The 18,712-nt window shown below is 44.1% G+C and overlaps 1 protein-coding gene across 5 annotated transcripts; it reads right to left on the bottom strand.

The window, feature by feature from the left end:
* Positions 1–467: 467 nt before the first annotated feature.
* On the bottom strand, positions 468–18,648 carry Letm2 (leucine zipper and EF-hand containing transmembrane protein 2). 5 transcript variants are annotated; one of them, XM_041673774.1, is made up of 11 exons: positions 18,569–18,648; positions 17,386–17,777; positions 15,059–15,503; positions 13,758–13,901; positions 9,003–9,140; positions 8,315–8,515; positions 6,808–6,927; positions 3,358–3,471; positions 2,030–2,122; positions 1,443–1,520; positions 468–632 (listed from the first exon to the last, which is right to left on the bottom strand). In XM_041673774.1, the coding sequence occupies exons 2-11, from the start codon at positions 17,430–17,432 to the stop codon at positions 570–572; spliced, it is 1,443 nt and encodes a 480-aa protein (XP_041529708.1). In that variant the 5' UTR covers positions 17,433–17,777; positions 18,569–18,648; the 3' UTR covers positions 468–569. The 5 variants fall into 5 exon arrangements, with proteins under 5 accessions (XP_041529708.1, XP_041529707.1, XP_041529706.1 ...); XM_041673773.1 differs by lacking the exon at positions 18,569–18,648 and adding an exon at positions 18,169–18,557; XM_041673772.1 differs by lacking the exon at positions 18,569–18,648 and adding an exon at positions 18,181–18,557.
* Positions 18,649–18,712: the final 64 nt, after the last annotated feature.

Here is an 18,712-nt window from a genome sequence, read left to right as displayed (position 1 = left end):
TTTGGCAATCTCCATGTTCTGACTAGGGATTCCACCCCCAGGAGGCAGAGGAATCCAAGTTGCCAAGCTCCATTATGGAATACATTTCCTCTTAAAAGCTCTGAACCAACTGGGCTGTAATCCAGTTACTTGGGAAATAGGGGTGGGGGTGGGGGGCTTAAAATTCAAGGCTGGCCTGAGCAATTTAGACCTTACCTCAAAATCTAAAAAGGAAAAGGGCAGGGCAAGGGATACAGTCCAGTGAGTGGTTACCTAGAAACCACAGGGCCCTGAGTTACTCCCTAGCACTACCCCCCTCCGAGTGCACACAAACAGGAAGCCATTCAAAAACATGTGGGAGTGGGTTTTATGCAAAGTCTGGTAGAATGACAATTATACAACAGAAATAGCTTCTCTAAATGGTCTGGTGTCACTGCTCGCACATCTGGAATGGTCACGGGGCCTCCAACGACTTAATGGCTGCTCCTTTATCTCACGCCAGACAGGCTTAGCTAGAATTCCTTCACGGACGGACGTCACTGCTGAGGGAACAGTGGCTGGATAGAGTGAGTCCCAGCTTCAAGGGGTCCTTAGGCTCCTTTTGAATCAGCCTTGCTGTTCTGTGAGGTCTTCTGGGCTTTGGCCTGGAGGATCTAGGTACAAAACAGGACTTTAACCACTGTAAATTCATCAGTATCCCATCCCCTTTCACCTTCTTAACCAAACTAATGGCCAAAAGCCAGGCTCAGTGTGTGGATCATGCCTATAATCCCTGCCTCAAGGCGGGCAAGGTAGGAGAACTGACCCGAATTCCAGGAAAGCCTGAACTCTAGAGTGAGATTCCTTCACCCCCTCCCCGAGAGAACTGCAATTAGACAGTGGCCACAAAGTCAGTTGTTTGGTCATAAAGGTGAAGACGCACAGCATGGGTCTTGGGACCCAGCTGCAGGTCAGACTGTCCTACAGGGGACTGTCACAGTCTCCCCTCCACTAGGTGAGCTTCCTGCTGTTCCCCCAAATTCCTTCCCCCAAACGGGAGAAGGGGGCACAGAAATTTCTTACTTACATGCATTTTGCTGAAACTTTAATTGCTTTCTTGCTAGTATTTCCTGACATCAGAAGCCTGTGGCAACTCTATGACATGTGATGACTATTTTATTTAGCACATTAAAAAACAAAAAAAAACCAATAAAAGGGTCTGCCTATATTGTAATTAGCTTCTAGACTTCACATGCTTAGGCCCTGCTCCACCGTTGCATTGGTGGGGGTTGTTTGTTTGGAGTTTTTTCCTCTTCTTTTGGACAACTGAGGTAAAAGGTAGCAATTATGAGATGACTAGAGTCTAGCCTACAGCTTCCTATTTGAATGACAGAAAGAACGTGCGATGTTTTATGGTACTTATGGTTCTGGCATCTCCGTGCTCTTACAGATAACTAGGGGAGAGGTTTCTCTGGATTACTTACCGCTTCTTTGGAAATGGCTGCTGCTGATGGTGTTATGTGTGGGGATGCTTCTGGGGGCAGTTGCGCAAATTCTTCATCCTTAAACATCAGAAATGGGAGGGAGATCAGTGGTTTAATACAGCACACATGAGCATCCACCATGAATAGCAGGAACTCTTAACTACTTTATATTATGTAGCTTTTGAAAGGCAAAAAAATCTAAAATTTATATGTAATTAAAATGTTGATTTAAAAAGGTACTTTTGGCAGTGCTGGGGATGGGGTCATGGTTTCACGTTTCCCACAAGCCTTTACCAATGAGCTCCATGCCTAGTCCCGTAGGAATTATTTTTAGAAACAGATTAAACGCATAATAGATGTTCTTTATTACCAAGTAGTACTGTATTGAATATGATGGTTTCTGTTTCATTAGGAGGATTAAAAACGCAGAGAATTGGCTGGGTGGGCATGTCTGTCATCTCAGCCCCGGGGAGGCTGAAGCAAAGGATTGGGAGTCTGACTCAGTCAGATCTTGTTTGGAGGAAAAGAAAATTAACATTGAAAAAAGTTGTTTTTCAGCTTAATCAAGTAGAAAGAAAGTAGCTAACCTTAGTTCCCTTTAGTTGAGGCGCAGGATCTACAACATTCTCTTGTGACTCAGGGGAAGTAGATGACGTCACGACAAGGTTTGACTTTGGGGCCTGGGGAAACATTACGTCAGTGTAAACTGTCCTGCCCAGAAGCTCTTCTAAAGCAATATGTGCCTTGAGCCATTTGCCTTCCTCTGTGTGAGTGTGTGGTGTGTGTGTGTGTGTGTGTGTGTGTGTGTGTATGCGTGTGCGTGCACATACGTGAGTATGTCAAGAGACAGAGGCAGATAGGGTCTCACTGTGTAGATCTGTCGACTAAGAACTCACCCTGCTGTGATTAAAGGTATGTGACTGACTACAGCTTTCTCTATTTTGTTGTTTTGAGATGCATTTCACTGTGAAGAGTAACTTGGAACTTACTATATAAACCAGGCTGGTCTTGAACTCAGAGATTCCTCTGCCTTTGCCTCCCAAGTGCTGGGGTTAAAGGCATGCACTACCATGCCTGGTAGACCAAGCCTTTCTTTTTCTTTTCTTTTTTTTTTTCAATTCAAGTTCATTTCCCTTTACTAGACTAAGCCTTTCTTGACTTACATGGAATATATTCCCGCAACAGTAAGTTAGTATTTGAATTTTGAGCATCCTATACACAAAACTTGCATACTATTTAGATTCAAGGATTTAAAATACTTAATTCTAGGCCAGCCAGGGCTACATAGTTAGACCCTGTCTTAAAAAAAAAAAAGTAAGCTGGGCACTGGTGGCACACGCCTTTAGTTCCAGCACTCGGGAGGGAGGCAGAGGCAGGCGGATCCCTGTGAGTTCGAGGTCAGTCTGGTCTACAAGTTTAGTTCCAGGATAGGCTCCAAAGCTACAGAAAAACAAAACAAAACAAAAAAAAGTGGTGGTGGCGCAAGCCTTTAATTCCAGCACTAAGGAGGCAGAGGCAAGTGGAGATCTCTGAGTTCAAGGCCAGCCTGGTCTTCAGAGTCAGTTCAAGGACAGCCAGGGCTACACACACACACACACACACACACAGAGACACAGAAAACCTCTCAAAAAACCAAAACAAATGAGAAAACTACAATTAAAAAAATGACTAATGAGCTGAATGAAGAGACAAAAAGTTAACATTCTAAACTCTTGTTGACTTGAAAATGTATAGACGGTTGAACAAATGAAATAAATAGGAAAGAAAAGGAACCATTAGTTTAAAAGGAGAAGAATACAGGGTTGTTAATGAAGAATACTCATGTTCCTAAAGTCCTGCCTGCTCTGACTTGAAGACACTGTTCTCCGGAGAGGCCTGTGGGATGGCAATCCAGGTTCAGCATGAGTTCACTGACCTCTATATCTGGTGGCAGTTCAATAGGCTTTGGCTTCACATCTATCAGGTAGAAGGTACGTGACAGGAGCAAAAGAGAAGGGGGGACGTTCTCCTTCAGGTGGAGGTCCAGCCACTAGAGAGTGGATGATAACAAGACAGAGTCAGAGACTGTAGTAGCCAGAGAGGACCTATGGTCATCTGCTTCCCTCACCGGACCTCTTCCCAAGCACATTGGTAACCTGTGGCCCAAGGATGAAAACACCAGCCTCCTGGCTTCTGTCCCTGGGCAAGTACCTAGCAACTGCTGGTCACTTAAACTCTCCAGCCAATTCCCAATCCAAATCGCTACAGATCTTCTCTAAAGAGAAAGATGGTATCAAAGAAGACACCAGAAGCCAGGGAATCCTGTAATCTAGACTTGGGAGGCTGAGGCAGGAAGCTGAGTTCAAGGCCAGCCTGAGTTACCTGGTAAGAGCCTATCTCAAAGTGATGAACAACCTGTTAACCAAAGAATTCAACATTAGAATGAAGGTTTTGAAGCATCAAATTGGCCAAGTTTTTTGTTTGCTGTTGTTCTTGCAACATTATTTTTGCAGCCCAGGCCTCTCACTTGGGATGCTCTTGGCACAAGACTCCTAAGTGCTGGGGTTCAGACATGGGCCACTGGGGTGCAACTGTTTTGTAAAATCAACACACAACAGTGACACACATACTGTTTTGTACTTTGCTTGTGTGTGTGTGTGTGTGTGTGTGTGTGTGTGTGTATGAGATGTATAAGTGTGGGTCCGAGTATGAAGGTCAGAGGACAACTTTTGGAAGGCATTGTGTCCTTCTGCTGTTGGTTCTGGAACCTGAACTCAGGTGCCAGGCTTCTGCCAGATGAGCCATCTTGTCAGCCTTTTCCATCCTTTGCTTCTTATTCCTTAAGAAATACCTTAGGAAATACCTTGATTCTTGTCAGTTGATGCAGTAATGCCCCCTGAAATATTTGGACAGGTTTCCATTGTATGTAAATGTCATGTTTTACTTGATAATCCTATTTACCTTTGGGATAATTCTATTAATTAAAAATGGTACTGCAAGGATGATGGTAGTAAATGCCTTTAATCCCAGCTCTCAGGAAGTAGAGGCAGGTAGATCTCTGAGCTCAAGGGCAACCTGGTCTACATTGTTCTAGCAAGTGTTACATAGTGAGATCCTGTCTCTAAACAAACAGAATAAAATAGAGTGTGCACTGCTCCCGCAGAGTGCACACTACTCCTGCAGAGTGTGAACTGCTCCTACAGAGAACCTAGGTTCAGTCCTCAGCACCCACACCAGGCAGCTCACAGCTGTCTCTAACTGCATGCAGCTCCAGGAGATCATCAGATGCTTCTGGCTTCCATGTGTCTGTTGTTCTCAGGACAGGGTCTCCTGCCCTCTTGGTAATTGAACTCTTGGTAATCCCCATACTTCAGCTTCCTGAATGCTAGCATTACAGGTAACATCTACCAAGCTAGGCGGTGTATGTGTTTTTAAATTTTGAAAGATGATGCAGTTTGTCTTCATGGAGTTTTTATTTTTCAACTAGCAGTGCAGAAGTGCCCTTCTATCCAAGCTCTAACAAAGTCTGGACTTCACTGATGTGAACTGACTGTGTCTTTGTTACAAGATCGTTCACATGTTTATCATTTTAAATATCTTTTGTTTTCTTGAGACAAGGTCTTACTCTGAAGCTCAGGCTGTCCTAAAACTTACTGCACAGCCCAAGCTTGTCTCAACTAACGGCACTCCTTCTGCCTCAGCCTCCCGTGCACTGGGATCACCCTCTACAAATGTTCATCTTCCAGCTATAGCTAGTGTAAGAGGAGAATAGCTACCTGACATGGCTGCTGTCCCCAAATAGTCTTCACATGTCATGGTGGTTTTTACAATGGTAACACTGAGGACCCCACAGGAGCTGTTCCTTGGTTTTCAAGTGTGTTGCTGCTGTCAGAACCCAAGTGTGCTCTCTGATGGGTGGTACAGACATGTACTACCAAAGCCAACACTGTGCACTGATTTGTAGCACAAGAGGAAAAAGCAGTCAAAGTGGGCTCCTGGACAAGGTCTGGACCCTGCACAGGCTGATAATGATGACCCTTTGTAGGGGAATTTCTGACAAGAAATTTGGTGGAGGCAAATTCCCAGTCGGCACCAACATCTCCCAGATGTACACACCTCCAGTTATTCAAACATCAGTCTAGACCAGTGGTTCCCAACCTGTGGGTCATAACCCCCTTGGGGATTGAATAACTCTTTCACAGGGGTCACCTAAGGCCATGGGAAGACAGACACATATCTACATTAAAATTCATAACAGTAGCAAAATTAGTTATGAAGTAGCAACCAAAGAATGTTATATTGGGGGTGGGGGCGGGGCTCACCACAACCAGAGGAACTGTAGCAAAGGAGAGCAGCCTTAGAAAGGTTGAGAACCACTGGTCTAGATGCTTTATGAAGGGATTTTACAGATGGAATTGAGGTCCCAAGTCAGTCTACTCTTAGATAAGATCCAGAGGGGCTAGACCTGGAGGCCCAAAATGAGTGCAAGATTTGAAGCATGAGCGGTCTGGCACATGGCAGGTTTGGCCGATGGAAGAGGGGACCAAGAGGTGAATGCTACAGGTGGCCTCTTGGCGCCGAGAGTCGGTGGGCTGGCAGCCAGGGAGGAAACAAGAACTTCTTCCTGCCTACAGCTGCAGGGAACATGGCTCAGCCAACAAGAAGGCATGTGGGAATGGATTATTCCCCAGAGACTCCAGAAGGCAATACAGCCTGCACTTGTGACCCTTGGGTTGCTCTGTGATCATTTCTAACCATGGAGTTTGTAATAGCATTGTAGAAAACTGTGTGGTTCCCTGTCCCTGTCCAAGGGGGAAACAAACCTCTTTAGGGCATGTTTAATTGCTTGGTGACATAAAGCCAGTTAGGTATGGTGGCTTAAATGTTTGGACCTGAAATGGTTCTCCAAGTTCCATATGCTCAAAGCCTGCTCACCAAACTATGGTGATGCTTTTAAGGGGTGAGGCCTCACGGCCTGAAGGGAACTGAAGGGTTCTAGAGGACCTTGTCTCCTTTTCCTTTGCCTTTTTTAAAAAATCAAACACCAATAACAAAACAGGGTCTCATTTCATAGCCTCTAACTCACAGAGACCTGCCTGCTGCTGTCTCCGAAGAGCTGGGATTAGAGGCGTGCTTGTCTTTCTCTGTTTCTTGACCACTGTAAAATGAACAGGACGTCTCTGCTGTGCAGTTTTGTAAGGTAAACTGCTGGCAAAGAACCAGAGAAATGGGACCAAGCAACCGCTGGCTGAAAGCTTGGAAGCCGGGAGCCATCACAAATCTTGTGCCTTCGGATGCATGTTGTCAAGGCAATGGACCGCTGGCTAATCCAGCCTGCAAAGCAGAAATCAGCACGTGAAGTGGGGAGGGCTGCCGTGCTGCTTGCCTCTGTGAGTTGCTGCCGCAGTTGCTCCTCCGTGAGGCCCAGCGATCGCATCCCTCGGGCCCGGCAGGCGGCCTGGAGCTCTGACACACTCAGAGCCTTCACCCCTTCTGTGGCGATTATCTGCAAGATGTGGAGAATAGTGTTAGATATTTGGCTTTCAGTTTTACTCAATGCCTGTATTTCAGAAAAATGGACAGAACCCCTAAATTTGATGCTTTGGCCCTTTGCCCCCAACACTGACTGCTGCAGACCAGAAAGGTAGCGGTTGAGAGGCAAGGGTGGTGCTGATAGGCAGCAATAAGATACTTATATATCAGCCCCCAACATTTTATCAGTAGAGTACTTCCTGTCTTGGTTTGGATTTTGCCTGGTTGTAACATCTACTTTTCCTTTTTTTTTCTTTTTAAAGATTTATTATGTATACAATATTCTGCCTGTATGTATGCCTACAGGCCAGAAGAGGGCACCAGACCTCATTACAGATGGCTGTGAGCCACAGTGTGGTTGCTGGGAATTGAAGAGCAGCCCTTGCTATCTTGCTCCAGCCATTTTATTTATTTATTTATTTATTTTGGCTTTTTAAGACTGGGTTTCTCTGTGTAGCCCTTGGCTGTCCTGGAACTCATTCTGTAGACCAGGCTGGCCTCGAACTCACAGAAATCGCCTGCCTCTGCCTCCTGAGTGCTGGGATTAAAAGAGTGTACCACCACGGCCCGGCTCTATTCTGCCGTGAAAAGCTTTCGCACACCATTTGCCACAAGTCTCAGTGCTGTCTCCCTGTCACCCACCCAGGATGAGCTAAGTCCTCTGGCCCACATGTGACCCAAAACTACAGTTCTTCTGGGACCAGTACTGTTTACACCAGAGTTCTGAAAGCAACACCCAAAGTCTAATAGGGCAACGTGCTCTTGTCATCTCTGTTTTGGGAAACCTGCTCCCAGCAGACTAATACAGCAGCTGATTTTGACTCAACAAACATTCTTTCCACGTTTTAAAGGAGCCTAATTAGGAGTTATACCCCAAATGGTGCCTGCTGCAAGCTGGCTTGCCTTGGTTTTCCTCCTACCATCGTGCTCTGCCACCTTGTTGTTTTAACCAGACTAACTCACCCAGCAGAATATTAACTTTGGCACCAGTTCCTGTGCAGGAGAATAGAGGGGTGTGTGTGTGTGTGTGTGTGTGTGTTTGTGTGTGTGTGAGGGCAGAATGCTGCCAAGAAACCAGAGCTGATATTTCCTTCCCAGCAGGTGCTAACTACTTTAGATTAGTCCCAGCTAATACATCCAGATTACTGGCTGCCCACGACAGCCTTTTATGGAAGACAGATCCTGATACAACAAACAAACATTGAAATGAGTAGTGAAACTGGAACTTGTCATAGCGATGGCTTTTTTAAAACATTCATTCTGCCAGAATGCTTCTATGACAGACCCAACAGAAAACAGCGCATTTCACAAAGGTACCCCCAGATGCCTCTGGACCCCCATTGCTGGGCTGAGGCTCTTACTTCGTCATCTGCTTTTATAGATTTCAGTGTCATCAGGAGCTGGAAGCGGAGCAAGTTGTTCGTTCCGAAGGCCTGCAGCTCCAGCAGCTTGCACAGGGCAACCAGCTGGGGTCGATCCAAGTGTTCCAGGGCTAACTGATCCTCAAAGAGTTTAGAGAAGCGAACTATCTCCTTAGTGCTGGGCTTGTGGCCTGTCTGGACCTGGGCAATGGGACAAAGGGCAATTAAAAGGTGTTTCCTATTTTACATAAACCTAGTAGACTGTTTGAGGGAGATGGCAAAGCAGCTAGAGACTTTATGTATTGTATGGGTTCATTGGGAATAAAAAAAAAAAACATGTCTAGTGAGGAACTGTGGCTCAGTGGGAACCGGGCACCTGGCGTGCGTGCCAGGTTCAATGCCAGTCTAACCCCACCCCCCAACAAAGCTCTTCTTAGAATCAAACTCAGTGACTAAAAAAATCTTAAGTATTTCTAAAGTTTATACTGGTCTTTCTTTCCATGATGATCACTTTAAGGTGGCCTTTGCTGCTGCTGTTTTGCAAACTACTCTAAGTGTTTAAAATGTATATTTATAATTTCGATATGTGGCATTTCAGAGACTCTGAACACTCTTGATGATCCATGAGGACACACTTCTTCTGTAACTCCAGCCCAGAAGTCGCTGGCCTACTGCGAGCCCCTGACACCTGTTTTACATAGGAGAAAAGCTGGGAAGAGGCGTCTCCCAACTTGGCTCGGTTTCTCTTTGCCATTTCTGTCATGGTCTCTTGAAGGAATTTTGCTATTTCCAATTTTGCAGCCATCTTTTTTCTTTGTTTTTCTTCCTTAAGAGAAGAGGAAAAAGTTTATCACAAGTGCAGGTTGGAAGTGACGAGAGAAATAACCTCCTCCCTGCTACTGGGCACCCCCACCACACACATCACAGTAACACTCTTAGCAGGCCCGGTTAAGTTTGTAAGAACCCAACCACTGTAAAGGGGCTTCCACTTAACCTGTCTCCTTAATCTTGCATTTAATTCTCATTAAAACAATGATAATAAGTTCCAATGAAAGGCTCTCTTATTAGATAAGTCACACCTCCTAACCTCACCTAGGTTGCTACTTAAGCCAGACTCTGGTAGATAGCTCCAGATTTTGCTCTACAAGGAAACTAACTCAATGCTAATCATCTTTACAGTTTAAATAGAAAATATGCAATTATAATACAGTGCACTGTATGCTGTAATAGATTTGAAAAAAAAAGCACCATACAGAAGAGAATTAAATATACATTCTTTTTGTTGTTGTTTGTTTGTTTTGTTTTGTTTGAAACTGGGTCTCTATAGATCCCTGACTGTCCCAGAACTCACTATGTAGACCAGGCTGGCCTCAAACACATAAAAATCCACCTGCCTCTGCTACCTGAGTGCTGAAATTAAAGGTGTGCATCACCATGCCTGATTTAACGTACATTTTTTAAAAAGATTTATTTATTTATTATGTATATAGTGTTCTGCCTGTATGTCTGCCTGCAGGCCAGACCTCATTACAGATGGTTGTGAGCCACCATATGGTTGCTGGAAATTGAACTCAGGACCTCTGGAAGAGCAGCCAGTGCTCGCTAACTGCTGAGCCACCTCTCCAGCTCCTTAATGTACATTCTTAAGACACTGTTGCCTAGTAGTTGCAAATCCTCATTCATCATCAGAAATACAGTGGTTATTTTTGAAATAACCATGGTCAAAATGCTGGGCACAGGGGAGACAGAAGCGGATATAGTTAAGTCACTTATTCAAGAACATTATCATTAGAATGCTGGGGGTTGTTTCTAGATCCTGATTATTTTAAATGTAAGTAAATTAAGGCCTGCAGTTCTCGCAGCTTGCAAAGGGCATCCAGCTAGAGTTTAAGTAAATTAAACCATCTTCAGACAGTTAAACATTATAGTTTGATTTTCCACTTTAATCGCAAATTAAAGTCTAGGGGCATAGCTCAGTGGTAGAATGCTTGCCAAGCACGCACGAGGCCCTGAAGTCTATTCCTAATATCACTAAGAGAAAAAAAAAACAACAACAAAGGAGCCAGATGTGGTGGTGCACACCTTTGATTCCAGCACTCAGGAGCCAGAGGCAGGCAGATCTCTGTGAGTTTAAGGTCAGTTTGTTCTATATAAGGAGTTCTAGGCCAGCCAGGGCTGCATGGAGATGACCCTGTCTCAAACAAAACAAAACAAAACACAAGCACGAAAAACGAACTTTATCTCAGATCTATCTTCCAGTCTCTATTCTTATTGTCAGCCTCATGATTTCAGTTCTGCCTGTTTCCTTCTCCTGGCTCTGTCCCGTTCAGTCCTTCTGCCGGCAAAATTACTTTCCTAAAATACAGAGCTAATCATGTCGCCCATTACTACTTCAAGTTCTAGCTTCTCTTCACTGCAGTCAAAGGCAAAGTTCAAATTCCTGAGCGTGGGCGATGCTTTCCAGCCTGACATTCCTTTTGTCTGTCTCCCGCTACTGAATCCTTGTCCAGCCTTCTCCCAGACCTACAGATGGTGGTAAACTTTCACCCTTTCTCTGAACCTCAGCTCCAAAATTCTTTCCATGAAACATTTTCTTGTTTTTTACGCAGCATTTTCCAGTCTTACAGATGGACAGATTTATTGTCCCCTAGGAGTGCTTTATGACACTGTCTAGTAGAGACACAGTGGCGGGGTGGGGGGAAAGGATGGACGGACAGACAGACTTCTTTTCTAGCCCAACCCCTTTGCAGTCACTAAGACACCTTCCCTAGTTTACATCTCACAAGTACTGAGGATAAACCACACCTAGGCTCATTAAATAAATAGCAATAGATGTTTGTCTTTATTATTTAAAATAAACCTTTAAAGGTATTTATTATTATTTTATGGTTATTTTGCCTGCATGTATGTATGTCTGTCCACAGAGGTAGAAGGCATTGGATCCCCTGGAACTGGAGTTACGGATGGTTGTGAGCCACCATGTGAGTGCTGGGAATTGAACCTGGGCCTCTGCAAGAACAGCCAGTGCTCTTAAACTCTGAGCTATCTCTTCAGCTCCTTTATTATTTTTTATTTTTTGGAACTCAATATGTAAACCAGGTTGACACTGAACTTACAGCTCCCTTCCTTCCTTTCTGTCTCCATCTCTTTCTCCTTTCTCTCTCTTTCTAGCAGTTAAAATAAAAACAGAATGTAATGATGCATACCTTTAATCCCAGCACTTGGGAGGCAGAGGCAGGAGGATCTCTGTGAATTTACAGGACAGCCTGGTCTACAGAGTGAGTTCCAGGACAGTCAGAGCTACATAGTGAAACCCTGTCTCAAAAATAACCAAAACAAACAAATTAATAAAATATAGTAGAGATAGAACATTCAATAAACAGTAATAAGAAAATTAAATATTTACATATAAAAATCCTGATACCGATATTACACACTTTCATAATATCAAATTTTCATAATAAAACAGACTGGATTGTACAAGCAAAGACAAAATACAAAACTATAACAATCCTAGAAAAAAAGTAGTAGAAAAGTTTAACTTGGGGCTGATGAAATGGCTCAGGAGTCAAAAGCACTGATTTCCAGAGGACCCGGGTTCAGTTCCTAGCACCTACATTACCCTCTGTAACTCCAGTTCCAAGAGGTCCAATGCCCTCTTCTAGCCTCCTCAGGTACCAGTCAAGCATGTGATGCACAGATATACATGCATTCCAAACACCTATACAATCTAAGTGACCTCGGGTTTGTGAACCAGCTGCCAGCTGTAGCTCCAAAGGCATGGCCATTTAGAGTGAACCACATTTCCCTATCACTGGCAAAGACCTGGGATCCATTCACAGCAATGGAAAGGGGAAAAAAATGCTAGAGCCATTTCCAGGAATCGGGGGGGGGGGGGGGGGTAAAAATAAGGCACAGACTAGGAGAAAATATTTACAAAGTATATATTTGATAAAGGACTTGTATATAATACACAGAGAACTCAAAACAATAGAAACAAAATACCCAATTACAAAGTGGGCGAAAAGGAGCTTTGGAGATGGCTCAGTGGGTAAAGTGCTTGCTCACTCAGGCATAGGGACCAGAGTTCCACCTGCCTGTAGTCCTGCTCTATGGGACACAGTAGCAAACTGGCCAGCTTATACTAGCCAAATCAGTGAGCTGTGGGCTTTAAGTGAGAGACACAAAGTCTCAGAGCTGATTATCTATGTATCTGTCTGTCTGTCTAATCTATAGATATCAGAACTCTCTTTAAAGTGCCTATCCACACCACACACACACACACACACCAATGGTGGGCAAAATAAACATACATTCCCTCAACCAGGTGGTAGTGGAGCATTCAGGAAGGCAGAGACAGGTGGATATCTGTGAGTTCGAGGAGGCCGACCTGAGATATACAGAGAAACCCTGTCTCGAAAAGCCAAACCAAACCAAACCAAACAACAACAACAACAACAAAAAAAAAAAACATACATCACCTCAAAGAAGTTTTAGCAATGCCAAAGCAGCTATCCGCTACACACCTATTAGAATGGTTAATATCCAAAGTACAGTGTCAAACGCTGGGGAAGACAGGAAATGGCATGCTTGGGTAAAAGGCAGAATGCACGGCTGCTCTGGAAAACTGTTCAGCAAATTTTTACAACGCTAGATACAGTGTTACTGTGTGCAATCACTCTTGCTCAAGTTAAAAAAAACCCTGAACACAAATATTCATAGCATTTTTACTTATACCTGCCCAAATTAGAACCAATCAATTTCCAAAAGATGAATGGATTTAAAAAGCACTTGCACATTCATAAATAGAATTAAAATATTTTCATAGAACTTCATTATTAACTTTTTCTGCATTGGATTTTCAAATATGAAGTTATAGGAAATTGTGAGATGCTACATGGTGCTGAGAACTGAAACAGGTTACTCTGCCAAGAGCAGAGAGTGCTCTTAACCACTGAGCCATGTCTAGTCCCTTGTGCAAGAACTGTAAATGCATACTTCTAAGTGGAAGAATCCAGTCTGGAAAGGCTTCACAGTGTGTGATTCTGGAAAAGGCAAAACTGCAGAGTGAAAACATCTGCAGTTGCCAGACTCAGAGAAACACAGTAGGTACAAACAGGTAGGGGACTCTGAGTTTCAGATGGCGAGGCTACTCCTCACGGACACTGTGATGGTGGGCAGGCCAGTGCTACGGAGCTGACAGAGCTGCGTACCACGACGCGGGAGCCCCAGTGTCAAGCATGGGCTTTCATTAATAACAGCGTATGATGTATTAACATCAGTTCCTCAGTTACAACGTGCACCACACAGACACAGCCTGTGGGAAACGGGTGTGGTCCATGGCAAGTCTGCACTTTCTGCCCATTTTCCTGGAAACCTACAAAACTGCTCTAAAAACTAAAGTCTATTCATTTTTTAAAAAAGGTTTTAAAATTCTGTATACCTTTTTGGATTCACTTTCAAAAGTTGATGGCAATATGTCTGGGAAGAGCTTCAGAAACACTGGTATCAAGAATTCCATAAAAGGCACAATTATGAACACCATAAATGGAACCAAGCGGAAGACATCAGCGCAAGTTCTCAAAAGCTAAAGAGACAAAGGCATGAGCAATATTACACATCCAGGACATGCCCAAACCAAGCAAGAATGTCCAGCAGAACACAGCCTGCCTTGGTATTCAAAGCGCGTAAAAAACTAAGGTTTTCTACAGCTGGAAAGGTCAAGTCTTTCCTTCAATGAAGCTCTGAAGTAGCGTTAATGGGCTACCTCGGAGAAACCTATGACAATCAATATGCATTAGTGGCATCTCTTAAGGGTCCACATTTTGATAACACAGTATTAGTTAAAATTAATTTTTCCTTTTTGAGAGGAGGGGTTTACTATGCTGCCCAGGCCAATCTTAGACTCCTGGACTTAACTGATCCTCCCCACTTAGTGTTCCCAGTACCCAAGATTAATAGTATGTTCCAATGCACTTGGCTTTAAAATTGGTTTTAAAAATTTATATATATGTATATATATATATATTTAATACATTAACAACATTAATATTAGGTTAGGATTAGGTTGTCTTTCGAGACAGGGTTTCGCTATGCAGCCCTGTCCTGGAACTCATCCTCCTGCCTCTGCCTCCAATGTGCTGGGATTAAAGGTGTGCACCACCACAGCCTGGCTTATATTTCTAATATACAAAAATTTCAAGCCTCTCAAATCCTTGAAGAGTTTAAAAAAAAAAAAACAACCCACACAGAATTAGCTGGAGAGAGGGCTCAGCAGGTAAGAGCACTTGCTGTTCTTCCAGAGGACATGAGTTCGGTTCCCAGCATCCTTGTCAAGTGGCTCACCATTGCTCCAGGGGAGCAGATGCCTGTGGCTTCTGCAAACACCTGTGCTTGCGTGCACATGCCCACAAGCAGACACACACTTTTACACACCTTAAAATGGAATCCTAAAACCTCACAACTCTGCAGGCAGATATTCTAGCCAGTTGAAGACAAGGTAAGATGAGAATGAAACAAGCTCTCTGGGCTGGGAGTGCTTGCTCAGATTCTCAAGGAGGAACCCTGGCATGGCACAAAGCTTTGGTTTCTGATCAGTAGCTATAATTTCCACCTTAGGGTGGGGAGCACTCTGCATCAAACCCAGGGCTTCGAGTATCATTAGGAAGTCACCTAAGGATTTTTACGGTGAAGTTTCACTGTTTTAATTTTGCGTTTTCCATTTTAAATAGGGTTCTTGCCTACCCTTCGCCTCTCTCGTCTCGATAGCGCCTGTCCATGCAGTAGCCTCCAAACTATTCTGGCAGCAACTTTGGTGTCGATCCAAAGTAAGTAGAATCCATTGTAATAATATTTGAGTTCGTGCATGATTTTTTGTCTAAAGGACAAAATTTTTTGCCTTTCTTCTGTAGTCTCTGTCTCCACTTCTCTGGGAGGCTGAGGGCTCGCTGGCTTAGGTTTTACTGGGATTTGCTCCGGCTGAGGTTTACCAGGGATATTCTGTAGCCAACACGTTGTGTGTAGTTTTTGTGTGAGTCTAGCTCGTAAAGGGTGGACTTGAGTGCTTGGTAGACTGGGACAGGAGTACTTCCTGCTTCCATAGGTCGTCCGAAAATGAGAATCTGGCAAGTGGAGAAACGCAAGTGATAGGGAATGGGAGCAGGAAGGATAGAGAAAATGGCTGGGCAATCTGGAAAAGAGAACAGTATTCTTTCAGTGAGATGTATCATTACAAACAAAAAACAATAAGCTTGTACCCAACTGATGTTTATTAATGATCAGAATATAATTGTATGTGTGTGTATACTTGCATGTTCCTGGGCATTAACCTAGGACCTTAAACTTCCTAAGAATGTACTGTATCATTGAGCTCCAACCCCTACTCCTCAGCCAGAGATACAACGTTGGTTCTTTTTTTGTTTGCTTGTTTTCAGTTTTTTCGAGACAGGGTTTCTCTGTGTAGCTTTTGAGCCTGTCCTCGAACTTGCTCTGTAGACCAGGCTGGTCCTGAGCTCATAGAGATCTGCCTGCCTCTGCCTTCTAAGTGCTGGATTAAAGGTGTGTGTCACTAAGATGACAGTGCTAGCAACCAAAAGTATTTCACCTATACTAGGCCAAGTGTTCAACCACTGAGCTATACCTCAACCCATAGAACTTCTTAAACAGCTGAACTGTGCTCAATTATTAAACATATCCTTAGAAAAAATATTAATAGAATGGTAATTTGCTATAGCAAGCTAGAAATTCTGTAACTATTATTTTAAATATCTAGGGGCCAGTGAGATAGCCCAAGGGTGTCAAACCCTGGTTAGCTGGAAGAATAGAACTGACTTCTACAAGTTGTCCTGTGATTACCAAAAGGGTTCCAGGGGTATGTTCTCCCCAGGAATTAAATAACAAAAAACTTAAGACATCTTATTTGAAAAAAAAATCTATTCGAAAACATATTTCTGCCAGGGATGATGTTTGATAGTACTGTCTCTATCTACTCTCATAAAACAGATGATTTGACTTTGCTATTAGCTACTTTAGTGATAACAAAGAATGTTTTAATGAAGTAACTTCATAGCCCCTGTGAGGACTAGCCAATTATGTAACATTGCTTTGTCCATGTGTCTGTGGACTCCCTCAAAGTGATGAAACATAATTTCCCTAAAATCCCTCAAGAGCACATAAAAGTAGGAATTAGAATTGAGCACCCCAACCAATACTGAAGTTAAACCGGAACATAAGATCTTATGAACAAAACACATCCAAATAAAGCTACAGGCATCTAGCCAGTCATAGAGTGCCGCGTCCCTTTAATCCCAGCACTGGGGAGGCAGAAGTAGGTGGATCTCTGTGAGTTCGAGGCCACCCTGGTCTACAGAGTGAGTTCCAGGACAGCCAGAGCTACAAAGTGAGGTCCTGTCTTGCAAAACAACAACAGAAAAAAAAAAAAGGAAAAAAAAAAGCTATTGACAAAGAGTTGGTTGGTTTTTGTTTTTGGCTAAAAGATGTCTTTTTCCCATTCTTTAGTCAAATGTTTTGAAACATAACAATAAATATACTCTTTAAATGGCCAAAAGGGAAAATACACAATGAATGCAGCACATGGGGAGTTTTCAGTAGTGTTCTGAACACATATGTGACAAGAGACAAGAGCCCTGGCCTGAGCTTCTTCATGAGCCATTCTCCTCCTATAACTGAGGTCCTCATGTGATATTCCATAACAGAAATGCCACTCTAAACTAGTGCATCGATTTTCCTTCTAGAACACATCTACAGGATTGCTTTAAAGCAGTTTAAATCTAACTATGAGCTCCCTAAGGATGTATTTAAAATTCAGCGAGGTTTTGTGAACTCTGCGAAACCTTTTGCTGGTTTCTTTTCTCTTTTTTTGAGACAGGGTCTCCATAGATAGTCCTGGCTGGCCTCAAACTCACAGAGATCAGCCTGCCTCTGCCTCCTGAGTGCTGGGATTAAAGGTGTGTACCACCACATCTGGCCAGAAGCCAATCCTTTTACACACATTATTTTCCATAGAGATGCATGAATTCGTATACATATCTGTGGGAAATTCTGAACCTTACCTTGTCCACAACATAGCTAAGAATGAATTATAACTGTAGATGGCCATATTTATTTTTTGTTTTAACTAGCCAATAAAGAGACCTAGGCAAAAGAAGTGAATAATTTAGTATTTTAAAAAGGCATCAATTAAAAAGCAGAATTCAGTTTTGTTAAACTAATGCAAGTGGAAATTTGAGCATTCAAAGTGCAAAAGTTCCTTCAAGCTCATGGAAACAGTCACGGTAGTAGCTCTGCATGTGAAAACGGTACATTTGCGATCCCAAAACACAGAAAAGGGTTGGTTCTAAGAAGGTGCTCGCGAAGACGACATGGCCTCCAAAGGCTTTTTTATTTCTGGTCAATAGTGTCTAGTAATCTGCTGCGACGGTTAAAAGGAGAAAGACATCTTTATCTGTAACCAGAAAATACAAGCAGAGAGTAAACATCCTGCATTCATTTTCGGTCCGTTTCCCACACTGTTTAGCCAAGCTACAGTCAACCCTAAAGTCTAAAAAGTATTCACTCATGTCATGCGAGGTTACACATCATTAGAGATAGGTACCATTGCACATGGTACCTCTAATGGTTCAAATGCAGATGAAAACGGATCCCATCCAAGTGTTACTGAATCTCGGGATTCAGTACCTGTAACTAAAACCGTTCTCCATCCTGAGCTGCTTTTCAGCTACTGGCAGCAACTCTGCTCTCTCGCAATCTCGCCGAGAGGAGGTTCCCCCTATAACTCTCCCCCACCCCACCCCCGATCCCGTGGAAACCTCAACCCCAAGGCTACCATCGCGAACCCGGCTCAGCACCTCGGAAACCAGCCCCACCGCGGTTAGCGCTCCTCCGGAGGGGGGCCGGGCCCGCTACGGAGGCTTCCCAGCCCTGGATCGCGGGCTACGGGCCACTCCCAGGCAGTCGGCCCGGCGTTTCGGGGAGCCCCAAGCCCAGCGCTACGGGGATCTCTGCACCCCGCGCTCGCCGCACCGGTGCAAAAGGCGCCCTCAGCTCTCGGCCGGCGGCCTCAGAGGATGTGGGGAGGACTGTTGTGGGTTTGGGGATTGCTGGAGTGGGGTTAGGTACACGGAAGGGGCGAATGTCAGCTGGGCGCCAAATTTGACGGGCCGGGTGGGAGGCTGAGGGATGATGCGGGAGGGAGCGCGAGCTGCCTGCGAGATGATGGGGACACCCAAACCCTACCTTCCCAATTCCTCCCCGCCCACAAGCTAGAGGGGCCGGAAGCCTAGTCTCCATGGTCCCGCCTCCTGCGCCTCGCCCTGTGACGTCACTCCGAATGACGCTACAACCATCCAATGAGCTCTCAAATTCTGGGAACGGCTCGCG

This window comes from Microtus oregoni, unplaced genomic scaffold (assembly GCF_018167655.1).
Source record: "Microtus oregoni isolate MIOR12 unplaced genomic scaffold, Mior012 000024F_ref0000369, whole genome shotgun sequence".
In the NCBI taxonomy this organism is placed as follows: domain Eukaryota; kingdom Metazoa; phylum Chordata; class Mammalia; order Rodentia; family Cricetidae; genus Microtus; species Microtus oregoni.
This window is presented reverse-complemented; position numbering and strand designations above follow the sequence as displayed.

What these genes read in the sequence shown, in the direction of transcription:
- Letm2 (XM_041673774.1), bottom strand. Translation starts at nt 17,432, where the DNA reads ATGGCCATCTACAGTTATAATTCATTCTTAGCTATGTTGTGGACAAG. An exon ending in TTTTCTCCTATGTAAAACAG is followed by an intron (nt 8,516 to 9,002) that starts GTGTCAGGGGCT and finishes CCCATTGCCCAG; the next exon opens with GTCCAGACAGGCCACAAGCC. An exon ending in TGCGGCAGCAACTCACAGAG is followed by an intron (nt 3,472 to 6,807) that starts GCAAGCAGCACG and finishes TCCACTCTCTAG; the next exon opens with TGGCTGGACCTCCACCTGAA.